The sequence below is a fragment of the Narcine bancroftii genome, chromosome 13 (assembly GCF_036971445.1).
Source record: "Narcine bancroftii isolate sNarBan1 chromosome 13, sNarBan1.hap1, whole genome shotgun sequence".
NCBI lineage: Eukaryota > Metazoa > Chordata > Chondrichthyes > Torpediniformes > Narcinidae > Narcine > Narcine bancroftii.
This window is the reverse complement of record NC_091481.1, coordinates 26,629,718-26,649,905: the sequence shown is the minus strand read 5'-3', so window position 1 is coordinate 26,649,905 and position 20,188 is coordinate 26,629,718. Positions and strand designations below refer to the sequence as shown.

Here is a 20,188-nt window from a genome sequence, read left to right as displayed (position 1 = left end):
TCTGTTGCTTTTAAAACAATAATCCATTACTCCACAGCATGTCCAATTAACACCTACTCGTTATGTCTCTATAAGCATTCTTCAAAGTTTTTGCAAAGGCACTCGGAGCCTGAACTGTCTGGCTTGAGTAGAACTCTGGCATTTTAAATAAGATCTGTTTTGTCAAGTGTTTGTGTCCTACACTACTCCCACAATCTATCTCTTCAAAAACATATCTATATACAATTTAAAAAAATTGATATAATACATCACAATACATAACAAAGAACAATGGATCCTTGATACACACCACTAGTCACAGGCCTCCAGTCAAATAAACACTCATCCACTAACATTCTCTGGCTTCTTCCATAAATAAAGGCCAACATCAAATCCAGTTTATTACATAACCATGAAAATAGAGTGACAACCTTCCTGACTAACCTCCCATGTGGGACCTTGTCAAAGGACTCATGAAAGTCCATGTGGACATCATCCACAACCTTTTCTTCATCAACCTTCTTGATAACCTATTTGAAAAACTCGTTAAGATTTGTTTAACACAACGCGCCATGCACAAAGCCATGTTGACTGTCCCTAATCAGTATTGACTATCCAAATACTTGAAAGGATATTAGTCCCCCTCCAGTCAGATGCAGATCATCCTACCTGTATCGGTCCCAATTTCCCTGGAAGACAGCCTAATGATCTAGAAATCTGAAACCTTCTCTCTTGCACTATCTCTTTAGCAATATGTTAAGCTGCATTATCCTCCTACTTATACCCTCACTAGCACATTGCATGGGTCTCAATCCTGAAGTCACAACCTTTAAGGTCCTGATCTTCCATTTCATACCCAAGTCCTTGAACTCTTTTTGCAAAATCTCATCACCATTCCTACCCACATCATGGATCCCTACATGGACCACAACATCTGGCTGCTCACCCTAGCTCTTGAGAATGCTGTGAACTCAATTTCCCAAATGATCTGGAGTTCATCCAACTCCAGTTCCAATTCCTTCACATTTTGTAAGGAGTTGGATGCACTTCTCACAGACGATCGTCAGATATTCTGTTGGTTTACCAAACTATCCACATTCTGCAAGAAGAACATGTCTCTGCCCAAGATACCATTCCCACTATGAAATTGAGAAAAAAAGTTTAAAAAAAAATCTGTCCTTCCCTGTGCTTCCTTACTAGATTTTTATTCCTCAACATGGTTGTCCTTACCTGAGCTCAGCTCACCAATGCCTCTCGAGCCAAAACCACAAAATCCCACTCTTGCACTGGCTAATCCCACAGAGTTCGCTCCACTTAAGATCCCTTCTTATTGGCAACAGCAAATGAGCCAATGGAGAAATTTAAACAAGCACCTAACTTTCCTGATGATTTTTCAATGGTCATTCCAAGCTCCACTCTCGCAGCTCTCAATGAGAAACAAACAAGTCCCTACCTTTACTGGTGTTTTTCAAATGATCCTCTTGTCATTCATTCCAAGTCCCACTCCCCCAGTTCCCATCGATAAACAAAAAAAAGAGGCAACCACTACTTTATTCAAAGATGATAAAAATTAATATATTTGAAATACTTGGTACTCACGTAGCAATTGTAGATACAAAAATTGAGTTAACTTTTCAGATTTGATGAAAGATCATTAACCCAGCAGGTGAATTTTGTTTTTTTCTGCTTCAAATGCTGCCAAATCTGCAGTGTTTTCAAGATCTTCCATTTTATTTCAGATTTCTAGCATCTCAAGGATCCAATAAGCTTTAAAAAGCACATCCTCAACCAATTCTGCCATTTCCAATGAACTTATGCACATCACAAGTAGAGGAACAGGTTAGCAAGTTTGTAGATGGTATGAAGATTGGAAATGTTCTCGATAGCATTGAAGGTTGCCGTAGGTTATAACAGGATATAGACAGGATGCAGAGTAAGGTGGAAAGTAGCAAATGGAGTTCAAACCAGTTAAGTGTCAGGTGATGCATATGATGAAACTTGAAGGCTGTTTACATGGTTAATGGTAGACTTAACAGTATGAAGAACAGAGTGACCTTGAGATCCAAATCCATAGATCTTTCAAAGTTGCCACCCAGGTTGATACGATAATTAAGAAGGCCTGTGGTATGATGGATTTCATTAGTCGGGGAATTGAGTTCAGGAGTCACAAGGTAATGATGCAGCTCTATAAATCTCTGATAAGACCACACTTAGAATATTGTGTTCAGTTCTTGTCACCTCATTACAGGAAGGAAGTAGAAACTGTAGAAAGAGTGCAGAGGAGATGTACTGGGATGTTGCCTGAATTGGAAAATGGGACTTATCGGGCAAGGTTAAGAGAACTAGGGCTTTTCTATTTGAAGCGAAGAAAGATGAGAGGTGATTAAATGGAGGTCTATAAGATTATGAGAGACATAGATAAGGTAAATAGCACACATTTTTCCCAGGGCAGGAGTAGCAAACACCAGAGGACGCAGTACAAAGTGATCGGAGAAAAGTTTAGAAGAGACATCAAGATTTTCTGTTTACTTGTTTGTTTATTTATACACAGGGAGTTATAGGTGCCTGGAATGCATTACCAGGGGCGGTGGTAGTGGAGGCTGAAGCAATAGGGGCATTTCAGAGACTCTTAAGGTGCTTTTACACAGAGATTCCACTAGATTGGCATGTCAATCACCAATGTTTAAAGCCAGGTCGGGTCGGAGAATTCACACAGAACAAAGAAAACCCAGTTCAGTGACTTTACATAGGGAACCAGAATCCTGGTGCAAGAGGCGGCGGGACCTGCAACATTACAGTGTTGGGTCAGCCTTTTACACTGGAGCCAATGCGAAATGAATCGACTCTGATATGGCCTACTTTGGTGGTTAAGTACTGAGATGAAATTGAACCCCCCCCCATACCGTGTTTGCCGCATTCACACAGGTAAGTGAATCAGTAAAAAAAAAGGTGGTTAATTACCATCTTTCATCTAAACATCTTTCATCTAAACATAAAGATAAAAAATGAAATATGGGAAAAGCTATGCTCCGGAACTATGAGAAATACAATAAACACGAGGTTACGCATGATACAATATAATTGGTTACACAGGCTATATATCACGCCCCAAAAGTTAAATAAATGGGACTCAACAGTATCAGACAGATGTTTTTGCTGTAAGAAGAAAAGAACAACAGTAGATGCAATTTGGGCATGTGAGAAAGTGGAAAAGTTTTGGGAAGATCTAAATCAGGTATTAAATAAAATCACAAAAAGCAATATACCAAAAAATCCAGAGATCTTTCTTCTAAATAATATAAGAAGTAAAGAACTTGGCCTCGATTTGGATGGAGCACAAAAAAGATTTATTATGATAGCCTCAGCTGTAGCAAAAAAATGTATACTGTCAACCTGGAAATCAGAAGAGAGCCTGAGAGTACAGCAATGGTACATAGAAATGAATAAATGTATTCCATTGGAAAAAATAACATATAATTTAAAAAATAAAGTCACATTATTCAAACAAATTTGGGATCTGTACATGGAACACAACAGAGAGGGCTTGCCTCGGACCTCCACCCCCTAAAATGATAGAATGAGAAGAAGACGAAATGAACTGACCCAGTGTGTAACAGTAAATGACACAATTTTCTTGTTTATTTTCATTGTGTGATGACGTTGTTTAATGGGTTTATTGTATTGTATATGTTGAACGTTTAATGGGTTTGGAGGGGGGTGGGAAGGAGGGAGGGAAGGGAGGGGGGGAAAAGGGGAGAAAATGCCACTGTGTATATTCAAGAGGGAAATGTTTGTGTGTATTTTGGTTAATATGGTTCATAGTGTGAAAAATAAAAAATAAGGCAGGTATTTAGATGAAAGAAAAATAGAGGATTATGAGATAGGAAGGGTTTAATTTTTTCTGGGTATGTGTATACAAGTTGGTGCAAAACTGGCCGACGGGCCTGTACTGTGCTGTAATGCATTATGCTCTATCTCTGCAATGGCTATTCTGGTACCATAAAAAGAATTGTCCCCTCATATTTTTCATCCTTCACCGTTCTCAGCATTCAATTACATCTCCTGCCTATTCTGCCATTAAGCTTGTATATACAAGAAAACTCTTCACAGATTACTTGTGTGAATTGCATATATAGACAACATGCCCAATATATCAAAGCTCAAATCAATGATACATAATGAGAAAAGCAGTTGGTCCAGTTCCAACTTTGAGGGAACTTTCAGTTCCAGAAATCCTGTTTCAATATGGTCCTTCACAGTTTTGTAAACGGCTTGCATGTTTTCTTGTGACCTCGCCCACTTTTTCCAGGTGCTCTAGTTTCCTCTCACATCGCAAATTCATTCAAGTAATTAGCCAATGAAAATTGCTCTTACTGTGTTGGTGGGTTATAGAATGGGGAGGGGTGTTAGAAATCTGGGGAGAATTAAACTTTGATATGAGTACATTGGCATCAAAATGATTGGTGCAGACTAAGTCGACTGAAAGATCAATTTCCATGCTCTATGGCTCAATAGTACACTTCCTTCCAGTCTGAAAGGTAATCCTTCACTTTTACCTGTTACAGTACTTAGCTCATCTTTCCAATAATGCTGTTACTGTCCTTTTTATTGAAAAGGAGATTACGTGGCAATGCATCAAAACCCCCTGCAATCTGAATACATCTAACTGACCTTGGGTTTTTTTTTCAATACTTTAAAATAAAACCACTTAGCAAACATAATACAATATTTAAAACTTAATCCAAAAACTTGTGGTATTTTATGGAAAAGGAAAAAAAAGTAAAGAAACACAAAAGAAAGAAAAAAACTATTATTCCTCCCACCCTCTACAAACTAAAAAAAAAGAGAAAACGAGGGACAAGAAAATCACAACAGGAGTAATTCACTTTTTGATACATTTAAATATATAAATATTTATGGAGACCTATAAGAGAAAGGACATGTTCAAGATTAATTTAAATTTTAATACAAGTTTGTAAATATGGGATCCATATTTTACAAAATGTATATTTATCTCTTAAATTATAAGTAATTTTCTGACGTGGAATACAACTCTGAACTTCTGTATGGCATCCATCCATTCCCAAATCAACATCTGACTTTCAAATGATCGCAATATATTTTCTAGCTATTGTCAAGACAATTTAAACAAATTTTACTTGATACACATTCAGTTTTAATTTAGGTTCTAATATCTCCCAGCAAAAATACCATTGGATCCCATGGAAATCTTACTCCAGTTATTCGTTCTTATAAATTACCCACTTCACACAATTGTGAACACTGCCAAGTTGAATGCAACAGACCGACCTTGGTTGAATCAAACTGAAACCAAGTTACTTAAATAAAAAATTCCTTCAGCAAACACGTTCGGTTCTCTAATCAATCCATTTTTGCTCAATTAGCTATGAATCAACCTAATGAATATCAAAACCAGATTTATCCTTTCTCAAGGAGACCATACTGCAGCCTCACTAATACACTCTATTTGCAGCAAAACCTCCTTTCTCCCAAATTCAATCTCTCAAGCAATGAGGCCAACCTTCTACTTGCCTTCTTGATTATCTGTTATGCAGGCAAACAACCTTCTTGCAATTCATGGACCAGCACTTCCAAACCCTTCAATGTGATAGTATACAGGAATCTTTTACCATTTATATAATCAGATCTATTTTTCAATTGTTCCATTAAAATTCAAAAATATGAAAAGCAATTCCTCTTTCCAAATGCACCTCACTCCTTAGCATTGAATCTTAGATCTAATGCTCTTCTGAAGAAGAAATCTCTAGCCCTTCAACCCAGTTCCACCATTAATTGACTAGTTTACCTCCAAATCCTAACAAGCCAGATGTCTTGTCACACATGGAACAGCTTAATAACTCTTATTCTTGCATACTGGACAGATTTTTTTTTTTGCTGTTGTTACTTTCAAAGCCTCTCTGCAACTAGCAATATTGCATTCAAATACAATATCCAAATCTTTTGGTTCAACTGCTCTGCTGCCAAATACCTTACTGTCTGCTACAATAAACTTGCTCATTGCCAAGTGGCTGATTCAGAGGCACACCAAGACTGCTGATCAATGCACAGCCCTGGAACAGGATACCTGGTGCTCAAATAAGCTATTAGCAACAGGCAGCAAGGAGGTGGTGCAATATCTTCTCTGGTCACTGTGTATGTTTTAAGAGAATGACTGGCAACATTAGCCTGGAGACCATGCTGTGATCCAAATGCTTTGTTGGTCACGTAGGAAATGAGGATGAGACAGAACAGAACAGAATTGATCTGCACACAATAATTTCTAACATCATTAGCTTTTTTTAAAATACAAGATGACCAACTTGTATTAACAATATAAATTAAAAACAATTAATTAGGCACCAAATATTTTTAAAATCATTAACAAGATGCTGATTACATCCAAATATTCAAACTGTTGAAGAAGCTCCAGAAAAGAGGAGGACTTTAAAATTTTAGCACAAATCATCATAATTGGAAAAAAAAATTCCGAGTTTGTCTGCATGGAAATTAGGACAATGATAAACTGTAGATTTTATGACTGCAGATAAAACTTTAAAAACTGCACCTGCAGAGGATTAGTTGGCCAAATGACTCAACCAAAGCCTGGTGACCCATAATAAAAATGCAAAATGCTAGAAATAATCAATAAATAAAAAGCATTTGCAAAAAGAATAATTATATTTTAGGAGAAAAAGTCCATTAGAACTGGGGAAACAAAGGAAATATCACTGATAGGGCAGGACCTTTGGTATTCTGCAGTTATGAAGACATATGGATGATGGATTAATGCAAGAAACAATGAAGACTGGAGCAAAAGCTGAAAAATGCATGTCAGAGCTATTAGCATTGTGCATCCACATCAGATAGCATCAATGAGGAAAAGATGAGTTAGGGTTACAGGTGGTTATCTCCAGATGAATTGTCCACTTATGGTAAAAGTTAAATGACAGGTGGGCAGGGAGATCATGAGGTGGCAAAAACAATGCAGGAGGCCACAGACAAAAAAGCCAAAGTTGCCTTCAATTCTGCCAATTACCATTAACTTCATTAAAGATACAAAAAAAATGCTACCTTGTTCTTGTATATAGTGCATAGGAAATAGAAAATTCCAGATTCACAATTCATCTACAGATATTTTATTGAAAGGGAGAACCAAGAATGAGGCAGCTTAGCTCAAGGTTTTCTGGGTGCTTCGAAAAGATCAGTTCTTTTATTCTTCAAAATTCCACGGTTTAGACTTGATCTTTCTCCACAAGATACACTTGTGCCTCACCCGAAAGGCCATCACTGGAAAAACTGTGCATCAATGTGCAACAAAACAAAATGGATGGACTATAATTAATTTTTCATTCTTTTGCTGCGCTTTAGTTGATTTCAGATTTTTGTGCCTCTGGTCTTTCAAATTCTGGAGTTGAAATACATAGAACATTGCAGCACGGTACTTGCCCTTCGGCCTATGATGTTATGCTGACCTATATATACCTTTAAAAAAAAACTAAACCCTCCCTACCTCGTAATCATCTATTTTTCTTCCATTCTCGTGCCTAAGAGTCTCTTAAATGCCCCTACTTTTCTCGACTCCACTACCACCCTGGATATGCATTCCAAGCCCCCACAACTCACTGTAAAAACTTACCCCTGATATCTCCCCTAAACCTTCATCCCTTCAATTTATAAACTTGTCCTCTGGTGTTTGCTTCTCCTGCCTTGGGAAAAAGGTGCTAGTTGTCTACTTTATCTATGCCTCTCATAATCCTGAAGCCCTCTATTAAGTCTCCTCTCATCCTTCTTCACTCCAAAGAGAAAAACCCTTTCTCTGCTAACCTTACCTCACAAGACATATTTTCCAATCCAGGCAACATCCTGGTAAATCTTTTCTGCACCCTCTCCATAGCTTCTAGAACATTCCAGTAAGGAGATGACCAGAATTAAACACAATATTCTAAATGTGGTCTCATCAGAGATTTATAAAGATTTACCCCACAATCCCCAAAATCAATATCTGACTAATTAAGCCCAGCATATAATTGGGCCTGCACAAAATGTTGTGTCCCTTCATTTCCTAAATATCTCAAGCACAAAGTACCTTGTGGTGAAATTTTCCATTTGAAAATTACACACAAGATATCTAACATCACAGCATAAATTTACTATTTCATCTATGATAACAGATTTGAAATGCAGTTTTCCATATTATCACAACTTTCCTTAATCCATATTTTCATGTAGTATTTTAAAATGCTGTGGAAGAATCATCAAAAAACTTTTGCCTATTGCTATATTGAAGAGCAAGGTTAAATTCAGGAATCTGAGCATTGTTTCCTGTAGGCTTTAGTCATCAATAACCCATTCAAACTAATTTTCAGCTGACATTACTGTAATTGTGTTCTGCTCAAATAAACAATATTGAAGTATCGTTTTATTTTTTATGTTGGCTTGTATACCCTTCCAGATCTTTACACAAAAAGATATCTGTTTCACTGCAGAACTAGTTAGTGATTTGCAATGATGGAGTAAATAGTGTGCATTGTATTTTATTCCAGGAAAGTTATTTCCATAAATATTTGGAGTTTTGTGGTAAATGTCAAGTGTACAGTAAATTAAAGGATACTCTTTGATTTTCCATGCAGCACATCTTCATTCAGTTGTCAACTGAAAATTTTTCATGATTTATGGTGGAAATATTTTTTTTAAATTTAAAGTTTAGACATATGGCATTGTAACCAGCCCATGAGCCCCTCAATTAATCAACAGCCTCTGTACGTTTTTAAGGATGAGAGGAAACCGGAGCACCCGGAATAAACTCAGCGGACACGTGGAGAACATACAAACTCCTTACAGATAATGCTAGATTTGAGCCTGGGTCGCTGGCCCTGGAATAGTGTGGCATTCTCTACACTGACCATGCTATAATTATGAAGTTTATCTTTGGCATCATCTATTCATAATTGTAACTGAGATTTTTAAAAATTTGTTTATTCTTAATATATCAAATGATACTGAAGTAAAAATGATGCTCTAACCTCTCAGCAAGCTTAGCCATGTGTGTTTAGAGAGCAACCATTTTTTGTTTTGCAGCCTGGTATTTGAATTTGTGTTCAACAACCATATCCAAAATATTCTGATTTTGTGTCAAATCAGTAATTCTGAAATCCTTTCAGAATTCTACTTTACCAAAGTCTGGTTTGTAATTAAAGAGAACAATGTTTGGATCTTTTATTTCACTCCAGTTCTTCCCAAACAGTGGGTTAATTTCTTACCAAAGAAACAGGAAAATAGTAAAGCCCTTAGTCCCTTATCTGCTTTTCGCTGATGTTTTGGTTGATGTTTGACTGAACTCCACATGGCTATCTTTTTTTATTCAATATCCTTGGTTAATAATTTAGCCAGCATTAACCTTGTTTCAATAGTACCACGAGCTTCTAAAATCCAAATTTTACTTTGTGGGTTTCATTTTAATTTTCACTTGTCACTATTCCAGGATTCCCTGCCTGTGGGCAAGTTTCTTGCTCTCCCATTTGTGCTTAACTTTATTAACTCTCAATCTAAAATGCTGATCAGACTCCTGACTTGATCATTTTAAATTTACACATACAACACGGTAACAGGCCATTTCAGCTCACAAATTCAAGCTGCCCAATTTACACCCCTGGTACATTTTTGAACAGTGAGAGGAAACTGGACCCCCCGGAGAAGACATGAGAGAACGTACAAATTTCTTACAGACAGCGCGGGATTTGAACCCAGATCCAGTCCCAATCGCTGGCACTGTAAAGGCATTGCGCTAACCATTGCACCAACCATGCTGCCCTTTTGTTAAATTCGCAACTTGAGGCTGGGAAGGTTTATATGGATAAACTTGGGCAGAAAGAGGTACAACCAAAAGTAAAATCTGAATATACAAGTATATTTAGACAATAGGTGCTGGAATGGATGGGCCAATTGGCCCTTCAAGCCAGCACCGCCATTTATCGGCTCATGGCTGATCTTTCCCTTTCAATAAACAATCCCTGCCTTATCCCCATAACTCTTAACTCCCCTGCCCACAAGAGTCTTATCCAACTCTCTCTTAAATCTATCCAATGAATCGACCCCCTACTACCCTCTATGGCAATCTATTCCACAGACCCACAACTCTCTGGATAAAAAATTCTCCTCATTTCTGTCTTAAATGGCCTTCCCTGTATTCTTAAATTATGCCCTCAAGTCCTAGTCTCACCCATCACTGGGAACATGTGCTCTGATTTCACCCTGGAATGCCCTTTGATAATCCCAAGTACCTCAATCATGTCTCCCCTCATCCTTCTAAACTCCATCGCATATAGTCCAAGTCTTTCTAACCTATCCACATATGACAATCCTGCCATCCCGGGAACTAACCTTGTTAGACTAATGAGGGTAGTAATATATAGGTAGGCTTAACATGGAGGGCCGCAAGACCTGTACTATGCTGTATGTTCAAGGGCAGAATTGGAGAACCACAGACGTCAGGAAGACTAACATGAGTAAGTGAACACAGAGGTGACAGACAAGTGTGCCCTCATACAAAGTAGGACAAATGCAGCAGAATTTTGGAATATGCTTTATTTAAGGAAGAGCAAGGCTGGGACATGATCATGCTGGAATTGTCACATGTAAAAGACAGCAAAAGTGTGTCAATAGTTTTCTTCAAGACAATCTGAGGCTTGAGCAAAGGTGGATTAGGCAAAGACTGCATTTATAAAGGTAGAGATATCTAATTGCAATGATATAACTAATGGGTCTCCTGAAAATTATTATTATTTTTTGTTTATGTTGAAATCAACCACAAACAATTTGCAATTCCATAGGGAATTTTTCAAATTGCATCGACATTGATGAAAAATGAACGGCAGATAAGGCAAACCCATTTAACACACAAACATAGATCTCAAAGTAAATACATTAGTTACCAGGGCATTCAGCTCATTGTGGCTGTGAAAATGAAAGGAGGTACCAAGTCTAACTCCACAATCCAAAACTCGTGCTGTGGGACTCGGCTCTTAAAGCTGTCCATCACTAAAAGCAAATTGTGCCAGAATGGTGACAATACACAACTCATAATATGGTTTCATTGCAGGTGTATTAATCCTCATCCAAACACAATCTTCAAACGAAGTTACAAGGCAGAGGTCAAGGGAGAGGTGGTATTTTCAGCTGGAGAACAGAATGTGTGTGGGATTCAAATACAATGGCTTCAGTCATACCAATATTTAGTAACAGAATTTTGTACACATCCAAGGCTGTGAAGTATTGGCACAAGCCAATGTAGATTATGCAAGATCTAGATGTCACCAGACATAGTCAATAGTGTCTTCGCATGATGTCACAAATTAGCAATATCTTATTTTCTCTGCAAAAAAAAAATGTATGGAAACCACATCCAATTTTTACTGTGGGGATGTTTGGTGCATAATTAGTCAAGGGATTTGTCAGCAGTGGAGAGGGTGTCAACATCTCTGAAGATCTATCCTGGAGCCATCATGTCGATGCAATCACATGGAAGGCTCGCCAGCTGCTACATTTTGTTCGGAGTTTGAGGAGATTTGGTACGTCAAAGACTCAGTAAATTTCTACAGGTGTACTGCGGAGAGCATTGTGACTGGTCCCGTCACTGTCTGGTATGGAAATGCCAATGCACAGGACAGGAAAAGGCTACACAGGATTGTAAGCTCAGTCAGCACCATCATGGGCATCCAGTCTTCACTCCATTAAGAGGTGATCTGCATCTCCATCAAGGACCTTCACCCTCCCCCTCTTAAAATACGACCAGAGGCGAGAAAAACTAAGAGGCATTCAAAGTGTTGTTGCCCTCCCTGAGAATGGGAGACTTCCGCCAGGCATGTCCTTTTCTCACTGCTAACTGCAGGAAGGAGGTGCAGGAGCCTGAAGACGAACATCCAACGGTACAGAAACAGTTTCCTTCCCTCCAACATCAGATTTCTGAATGGACAATGAACTGACAGACATGACCTCACTTTTTTCTCTCCTCTTTTTGCACTAATTGTTTATTTTTAAATAATGTACTTGCAGAACCTTTATTTATTGCAATTTTGAACCTGTAATGCTGCTACAAAGCAACAAATTTAGTGACAAAGGTTCATGCTAATAAACCTGATTCTGAGATAAACATTACAACCGACAACACACTTACAACATGAAGATGTAGCATATGTGAAATCATAGCTTTTGAAATGAAGGACAGTTCGTTTTAAGGCAAGAAGCATTTACATACAAGGTTATTCAGCTTACTGTGTCTACATCCAAAACAAAAACTACCGAAGGTCACCTCGGCGTCCAATGCTGGGTATTAACTGGTACACATTCAAGGACTGTTTAAACGGAGTGGGGATTTCTGCTCTTCCCATCTTTGATACAGTGAGCTCTAACACCTTGCAATCGACCTGATGCATTTCTTTTCTCATCTCCTCCCCAGCCAATCTACCAATGACTTGAAATCAAAGCATCTTCGCTTCCTTCCCCCACCCCCACCCATTTATTCCATGTCCTTCACATTTTATACCCTCGTCTATTTTAAAACCCCCCGATCCAGCAGAGGGTTTAAAATGGACACTGGCTGCACAGATGAGACGCATCTGAACGGTAAACAACAGCAAGGATCGAATTCAGTTCAGGTGACCTGTCCGCCGGGCCCTACCTTACAGCCACCCGCACGGAGCAGTCATCCTGACCAGGCGCCGCCATTGCACCGACTCGGTTCCAGAACAAGCCTCTCCTCCTGCAACCAGGGGCGAGGAGAAGTCGGCGCCACTCAAAGCCCTGTCTTCCTCCCTGCGGATGGGAAGCGCGGCCGGGAACCCATGCGATCACGACCCCGACCGGGTTCCAGCCGAGCGCAGCGCTGTGGGAGGAGACGTCCTTCCCATCCCGGGAGTCCGGTTCGCCCACCCGGCGCCGTTCACACTGGCTCCCCTACCACTCGGCGCCGTTCACAATGACTCTCTCCCCCCCGCCCAACGACCACCCCGTGACAACAGCCTGGCTTTCGATCCGCAATGCGCCGGCGAAGCTGAGGCGCGTTGTCGGGGCGGGGAAGCGGCGGACCGGCCGACTCGGTACCTCCCCCCGCCGCCGCCGATTGGCTCAGCCCCTGCCCGGTCAGGGGATGGTGACATGATCGGCTACTCCCTCCCAAGCTACGGGAGGAAAAACACAACCGCATATCAATTAAAAAAAAATATTTGAACCGTCTTTTTATCTTCGACCTGAAGAGAATGGGAGGAACTGAAAGTTCCAGCGTCATCTTAATGGACAGCGGGTTCAGCCAATCAGAAAGCGGGTCGCTCCGTGACTGGGACACCTGGCAGGTGGGGCGATCGCACGGCAGGCTGGGACCTTCGCGGGCCATGGGTCCTGGGAGGTGACCGAAGGGACAGCTCGAGGCCATGGGTCCTGGGAGGTGACCGAAGGGACAGCTCGAGGCCATGGGTCCTGGGAGGTGACCGAAGGGACAGCTCGAGGCCATGGGTCCTGGGGGGTGACCGAAGGGACAGCTCGAGGCCATGGGTCCTGGGGGGTGACCGAAGGGACAGCTCGAGGCCATGGGTCCTGGGGGGTGACCGAAGGGACAGCTCGAGGCCATGGGTCCTGGGGGGTGACCGAAGGGACAGCTCGAGGCCATGGGTCCTGGGAGGTGACCGAAGGGACAGCTCGAGGCCATGGGTCCTGGGAGGTGACCGAAGGGACAGCTCGAGGCCATGGGTCCTGGGAGGTGACCGAAGGGACAGCTCGAGGCCATGGGTCCTGGGGGGTGACCGAAGGGACAGCTCGAGGCCATGGGTCCTGGGGGGTGACCGAAGGGACAGCTCGAGGCCATGGGTCCTGGGGGGTGACCGAAGGGACAGCTCGAGGCCATGGGTCCTGGGGGGTGACCGAAGGGACAGCTCGAGGCCATGGGTCCTGGGGGGTGACCGAAGGGACAGCTCGAGGCCATGGGTCCTGGGGGGTGACCGAAGGGACAGCTCGAGGCCATGGGTCCTGGGGGGTGACCGAAGGGACAGCTCGAGGCCATGGGTCCTGGGAGGTGACCGAAGGGACAGCTCGAGGCCATGGGTCCTGGGGGGTGACCGAAGGGACAGCTCGAGGCCATGGGTCCTGGGGGGTGACCGAAGGGACAGCTCGAGGCCATGGGTCCTGGGGGGTGACCGAAGGGACAGCTCGAGGCCATGGGTCCTGGGGGGTGACCGAAGGGACAGCTCGAGGCCATGGGTCCTGGGGGGTGACCGAAGGGACAGCTCGAGGCCATGGGTCCTGGGGGGTGACCGAAGGGACAGCTCGAGGCCATGGGTCCTGGGAGGTGACCGAAGGGACAGCTCGAGGCCATGGGTCCTGGGAGGTGACCGAAGGGACAGCTCGAGGCCTTGGGTCCTGGGAGGTGACCGAAGGGACAGCTCGAGGCCATGGGTCCTGGGAGGTGACCGAAGGGACAGCTCGAGGTCATGGGTCCTGGAGGTGACCGAAGGGACAGCTCGAGGCCATGGGTCCTGGGAGGTGACCGAAGGGACAGCTCGAGGCCATGGGTCCTGGGAGGTGACCGAAGGGACAGCTCGAGGCCATGGGTCCTGGGAGGTGACCGAAGGGACAGCTCGAGGCCATGGGTCCTGGGAGGTGACCGAAGGGACAGCTCGAGGCCATGGGTCCTGGGAGGTGACCGAAGGGACAGCTCGAGGCCATGGGTCCTGGGGGGTGACCGAAGGGACAGCTCGAGGCCATGGGTCCTGGGGGGTGACCGAAGGGACAGCTCGAGGCCATGGGTCCTGGAGGTGACCGAAGGGACAGCTCGAGGCCATGGGTCCTGGGAGGTGACCGAAGGGACAGCTCGAGGCCTTGGGTCCTGGGAGGTGACCGAAGGGACAGCTCGAGGCCATGGGTCCTGGGAGGTGACCGAAGGGACAGCTCGAGGCCATGGGTCCTGGGAGGTGACCGAAGGAACAGCTCGAGGCCCTCCAACTCACGAGGCAATGTTTCTTTGCCCAGATGCAATCCCGGTCCTCCATGCAATGTAATGTTTCTATGCAACGAAGACGGGAAAACGGGATTTCGTTGGACAATCCGATGACCAACGCAGAGCACAAAGCTGAAGAAACTCAGCAGGCCCAGTCGTGCCCTTTATTTAGCAGCAAAGGTCAACATTAATTCGGAGGCGAGAGCCTTTCATCAAGTTTTTGCTTCAATCCAAGTCACAGGGACATCGAGACGCGAATGCGCTGCAAGTTGTGGATGGGGCCACGCGTTGACCTGGTTGTTAATGAGTGGATTTAATCTGAAGTGAAATAACAGAGAACAACTGAAAAAGAGGGTTGTCTTTGCAGACCTTAAGCGCTGAATGAGGTATGGAAAAAATATATGGTGGGCTCAATGCAGGTTGAGCACAGAAATGATCTTAAACGACTTGTCATAAACCGTATTTTGAGATTGGAGGGATATGGACAAGGACGTACTGCCATGGTCAGTATTTGAACCAACTTGGATCTCAGATGCAGACGTTACAAAATGTGTCAGTGATCATAAACACCACCACCAGATAAACTAGGAAAATGACCACAGAAGTGGCAAATTAGAAGTGGAGAATTTTGAGATATTGGCACAAGGTTATCATACACTATTGACTTAATACCATAATTCTAGCCCTTCTGAGGAACAGAGAGCTTGGGTTGATAGTTGTAGACTTTTTTTAAAGGTAGTTTAGTAATACATTAGCACACAAAGACGTGAAACTTCTTTCATGGTTTAAGTTAATCATATACAGCACAGAACAGGTCAGTTTCACCCAAATCCCCATCGTCCTTGTCCCACTGACCAACACCTGGTCCAATCCTTCCCCCAGTGCACGGTATAAGAATGACCAAGTCATCAGGTGGAGCATGACAACATTATACGCACGCAAGCGAATATACATAACAAAGGAAACATTAAAATACTAAAACATCTTGAGAAACAAAATTCACAGATGCTGAAATCTTGAACAAATGTAGAATTGCTGGAGGAACTCGGGTAACATCCATCAGTACAAATGGTCAGTCAACATTTCAGGTCTACCCATTATTATCAGGTTGTGCTCAATTCTTTTCAGACTCTCCAGCTCTGCTGTGGCACTGTTTAACCCTATTTTAGCAAGGAAGATTTATTGAGGGTACAGTCTAAGGACTGTGAGAATCTTATTCACTCAAAGTTGTGAACTTACTGGACAGCAGACATTCCTCAAAAGGTGCATCTCAGAACCAATGAAAAATGAAATATCCAAGATTATGAATGAAGAATTATGTAATAACTGAAATACAAACCCAATATGAATGTCCACAGCTCAAGTTCAATGCAGACTTTCATGTTGCACCACAATGCCACCTCTATCTGCTTGGTCTTTAAATATATATATATATATTGACCAACAAGTCATTACCTTAAGAGAATGGTTGTCCAAAGCACAACTGAGAGTTCACATTGAAGAGGGCAAATCAAAAAACATTTTTTAAAATCCAACATTTTACAATGTTCAACATAAAAAGTGAGGAATACATTGGACAAAGGTAGAAGCTAAACTTCCTTTGAACAGCTTTTCATCACCTAAAAACCTTTTAAGATTACTCTAAAGCTTAGTTGAATTCTCCGCTGGAGTACCTTGCAAAATTATGTTTAAAAGTACATTGTTTAAATGACATTGTTTGAAGTTCAGTGGATGGAATTCTAAATCCAGAATTAGTTGTCTTTTGTATCTTATCAAATATGGCACCATTGGCAAGGCAGGATTAAAACAAAAGCAACAATGTCATTTAAACACAGTAGCTGGTCACCAGTGCATGATGCTCTCTACAAATTAGCCATTTTCCTCTACATTATAACAACTTCAAAAATACATCATCAATGGAAATCATTTCACCATAAATAAATTCAAGTAATTTCTTTGCCTTTACTATAATCAGAATCGGTCTTTTAGTAGCAAAAACTATATAATTGAAAGTTTGACAATTCTGAGATTTTTTAATGTTTATAATCAATAAAATTGTTTTCCAGAATACAACACGATGCATTTACATAAAGATTAAGTGAACCACAACTGAAATGCAAAATAGAATTTCACATTCATTTTGAGGTAATTTTACATTCATTTCAGAAACTTCACCTTACTCCCACAATGTTAAGATTGTTCAAAAAATTTTCAAGTCAAGCACTGTTCAAATTATTTGATTCAGACGATACAAAAATCAAAGTATTTTAGATATTACACAATTTGGCCATACTTATTGCTTTGGTTTGTAAAGAGTGGGACATTAAAATGCTCTTTGACACTGTATTCGTGTATGTTTATCCAATTTCCTTCTCAGCTCTGACATTTCAAAGATATTAACAAACCCCTTCAGGAGGAGAATACACAGAACATATTTGATTAACAATGTATGTTTCATTTTATTTTCATTCAAGGCTGACTACACTGGAAAACAGATTTGCTTTGATAAAGCATTTCTAAAGATTTTTTTAAATCATCAATTGGGGAAAAAAAGTAAGATTTTGAGCCAAATACGATAAATTTGCAAATTGCTAAGAAGTTGTACTAGAAATAACAACTCAAAGAAAAGTAACATGCAAATCTGCAATTTACTGTAAATATGCCAAAGTCTTAATATAAAATTTTATTTATTTTTAATTACAAATCTTTCAAAACTCAAATGAAACAGCCGCACACATTCTCACGCTTGCTCTTTTATCTGTCGCATCCTGGTCCAGCCTTATGAATATTGTCGTTGGAGCTACAATATTGAACATTTTCACAGAAATGCATTTTAATTTAAGTCTACATGCATCATGCAAAAGACATTTTATAACATGAAGCTGAGGTTCAGTAGTTTGGACTGATTAGGAGATGCTTTTTAAAAACCAGTATTTAGTGGCATGCAAGCACATGCAGCTTAACAACTTCTCGTGAAAGACAATAGTCTCAAGAATACAAACAATCCATTAAAAAAAATACACAAAATTGTAAGGAATGATCACAGGCTCACTTCTATTTTAATATGATTAATAAAAAATTGTCTTCAAATTCAACAAGTTTGTTAAATCTGAAAAGGTAACAAGGAGAATACTCATGAGGCACAAGCAGCTATTTAGTTTGCATGTTCAAATGCTGGCTTCAGTTATCATTTGAGCTCCAATGTTCCTCATTGCAAAAATTCTATATATTCTCTCTGTTTCTGTATCAGTAAAGAGAGAAGTGCATGGATACAGGGCCTGCTCTGCATCACATTCTCAGATGACCAATTAACATTTCAAAAATCCACAGACTAAAACCTCCAGATGGGAAAGAAGCAAATAGAACATTTTTAAAAACCTACTGCTTTATAATTTAAAATGGCAAGCTATACAAAACTTGGCACCTCAGTGCAAAGTTAAAGAATGCCAAGTACATGGAGCAAAAAGTTCCTTCACGAAGAGCCAAGCCTGTGCATGAATGAGTTCTAATAAATTGATAAAAAACTTTGAAAAAGAAAGTGATCTCTGAAATAAAAATAGAAAATGCTGGAGTAAATGCAGAGAGTTAAATAGTGAATATTTCAGGTCAACAACCTTTCACTTGCTCTGATGGAAAAAAGTTGATCTGAACTATTAACTATTTCTCTTTACAAATGCTGTCCAACCTGCTGAGGATTTAAACTTATTTCTGTTTTTATCTCAAATTTCCAACAGTTTTTGCATTAAAAATTGACCTTTTTTAAAAGTCACTATTAAACTATTCAGTGGTTAAATTTTAGATGTAATTAATGTAACAGACAATCCATTAATTGAAATAAAATGTGCATATTTTGTTACTGCGCACTCTGGTGGTTATTTAAAATTAAAAAAACTATCAAGCTCAAAATGTTACATACAGGACATTGTTGATCTTCTCCAGCATTTTGTTTTTTTTACTTCATTCATGGTGTCTACAGAATTTTGCGACTTACTCTAGAAAACTATGCCAAGTTATTCTTACCTTACCAACAAATCACAAGCATAAATTTACAACATGGATCTAAAGCAAATCCAGATGTTGTCCTTGTTAAGTGTCTTCCTCAGGGAGTAACAGTTTAAAGTGTAAGCACGACTGGTATGCTAAATCTTGCAGAGATCCACTCATATTGCACAAAAACTAAATCGTACATTGATACAAGAACCCATCTCCCTTTCCTCCAAAGATCCCTGGAGCAGAATAAAATGCTGTGTGTGCTTACAGCAAAGTAACTTCCTGGACAGAGTGGTTAAGAAAGATAATGGGTGTATCAGATGACACCTGATGTTAACACAAAATAAGGCTCAAACATTAAATTGAGAAAAGCACTCAACTGCATTACAGAATGTGAACCCTTCCCTAGAACATGTACATTTTTGCTTCCTCCTAACACCTATATATTTTTTTAAAATCAGTGCTGTCAAATTTATTACCAAAGCTAATAATTTAATAATGTAAACTTCCAAAAAAGTCAACAGATTATTCAAAAGGAATGAAGAGATTATACATTCGAAAGTTGAAACTTATTTTACTCAAAGGATTGGGTTTTTTTTGTTTGCATCATGCAACTACTTTTCACCTCTTGTCAAATTGTTCATATTCATTGGCTGTGTCATCATTCTTTATTTTTCGTGCTTCTGAGCACAGAATCTTCTCCCAAAATCTTGCACAGTTCATTCAATCGTTGTTGCATTTGAGGGACTCCAGCCAGTTGAGACTCAAGTCGCTGCTTTTCTTCAGCCAATGAGAGTCGAGTGGCAGTATCCAATTGTTCAAATCGCCAACCACCTTCCCCATCAAACTGCAATAGGTGCGTGTGGTACTTCCTGCAAAAATAAATCAATTTCATCGTGCATAATTTCCTTCCATGTGTGGCAAATGCACGTCTCAAATTACATTGTTGTTGCTTTTTTATGATGTGTTAATTTCGGGAACGTTCACCTGTTTTTCACCAAGCTTCAGCAATTCTGAAACTGCGACTTGCAAAAACAAAAGCATTCTGTAAAAAATCTGATCAACTGTTATGGAAGAAATAGATATTTTTGAAAAAATGTAATAGATCATGGTCAGATGACTGCAGCAAGCAAATAAAAATGTATCAAGATCAGACAATAGAAATCTGAAACAAAAGCAGAAAACGCACAAACATTCAGCAGGCCACGTCAAGAA

At 40.6% G+C, this 20,188-nt stretch overlaps 2 protein-coding genes and 1 long non-coding RNA gene across 11 annotated transcripts in view; 1 reads left to right on the top strand and 2 right to left on the bottom strand.

The window, feature by feature from the left end:
* LOC138748603 (kinesin-like protein KIF21A) overlaps positions 1 to 13,124 on the bottom strand; it is a 114,418-nt gene extending 101,294 nt beyond the window's left edge. For 3 of the 4 annotated variants that reach the window (XM_069909073.1, XM_069909075.1, XM_069909074.1), the window contains exon 1: positions 12,677 to 13,121. In XM_069909073.1, coding sequence (XP_069765174.1) covers positions 12,677 to 12,723 — 47 coding nt within the window. In that variant the 5' untranslated portion in view covers positions 12,724 to 13,121. Of the gene's footprint in view, positions 1 to 12,676 lie in introns of all 4 variants that reach the window. The other variant, XM_069909076.1, reaches the window with a different exon arrangement.
* Positions 13,125 to 13,254: 130 nt separating this feature from the next.
* Positions 13,255 to 20,188, top strand: part of LOC138748533 (uncharacterized) — a 38,315-nt gene continuing 31,381 nt past the window's right edge. Inside the window, exons 1-3 of one of the 5 annotated variants that reach the window (XR_011348114.1) lie at positions 13,255 to 13,346; positions 15,016 to 15,369; positions 17,050 to 17,329. This is a non-coding gene — a long non-coding RNA (uncharacterized lncRNA). Of the gene's footprint in view, positions 13,400 to 14,878; positions 14,958 to 15,015; positions 15,370 to 17,049; positions 17,330 to 20,188 lie in introns of those variants that run through there. The other 4 variants (XR_011348115.1, XR_011348112.1, XR_011348111.1 and 1 more) reach the window with 4 other exon arrangements.
* The window catches only part of LOC138748532 (ATP-binding cassette sub-family D member 2), a 42,649-nt gene continuing 39,471 nt past the window's right edge, over positions 17,011 to 20,188 (bottom strand). For both annotated transcript variants that reach the window (XM_069908894.1, XM_069908893.1), the window contains one exon: positions 17,011 to 19,845. In XM_069908894.1, the coding sequence (XP_069764995.1) occupies positions 19,635 to 19,845 (211 nt within the window). In that variant the 3' untranslated portion in view covers positions 17,011 to 19,634. The remainder of the gene's footprint in view (positions 19,846 to 20,188) is intronic.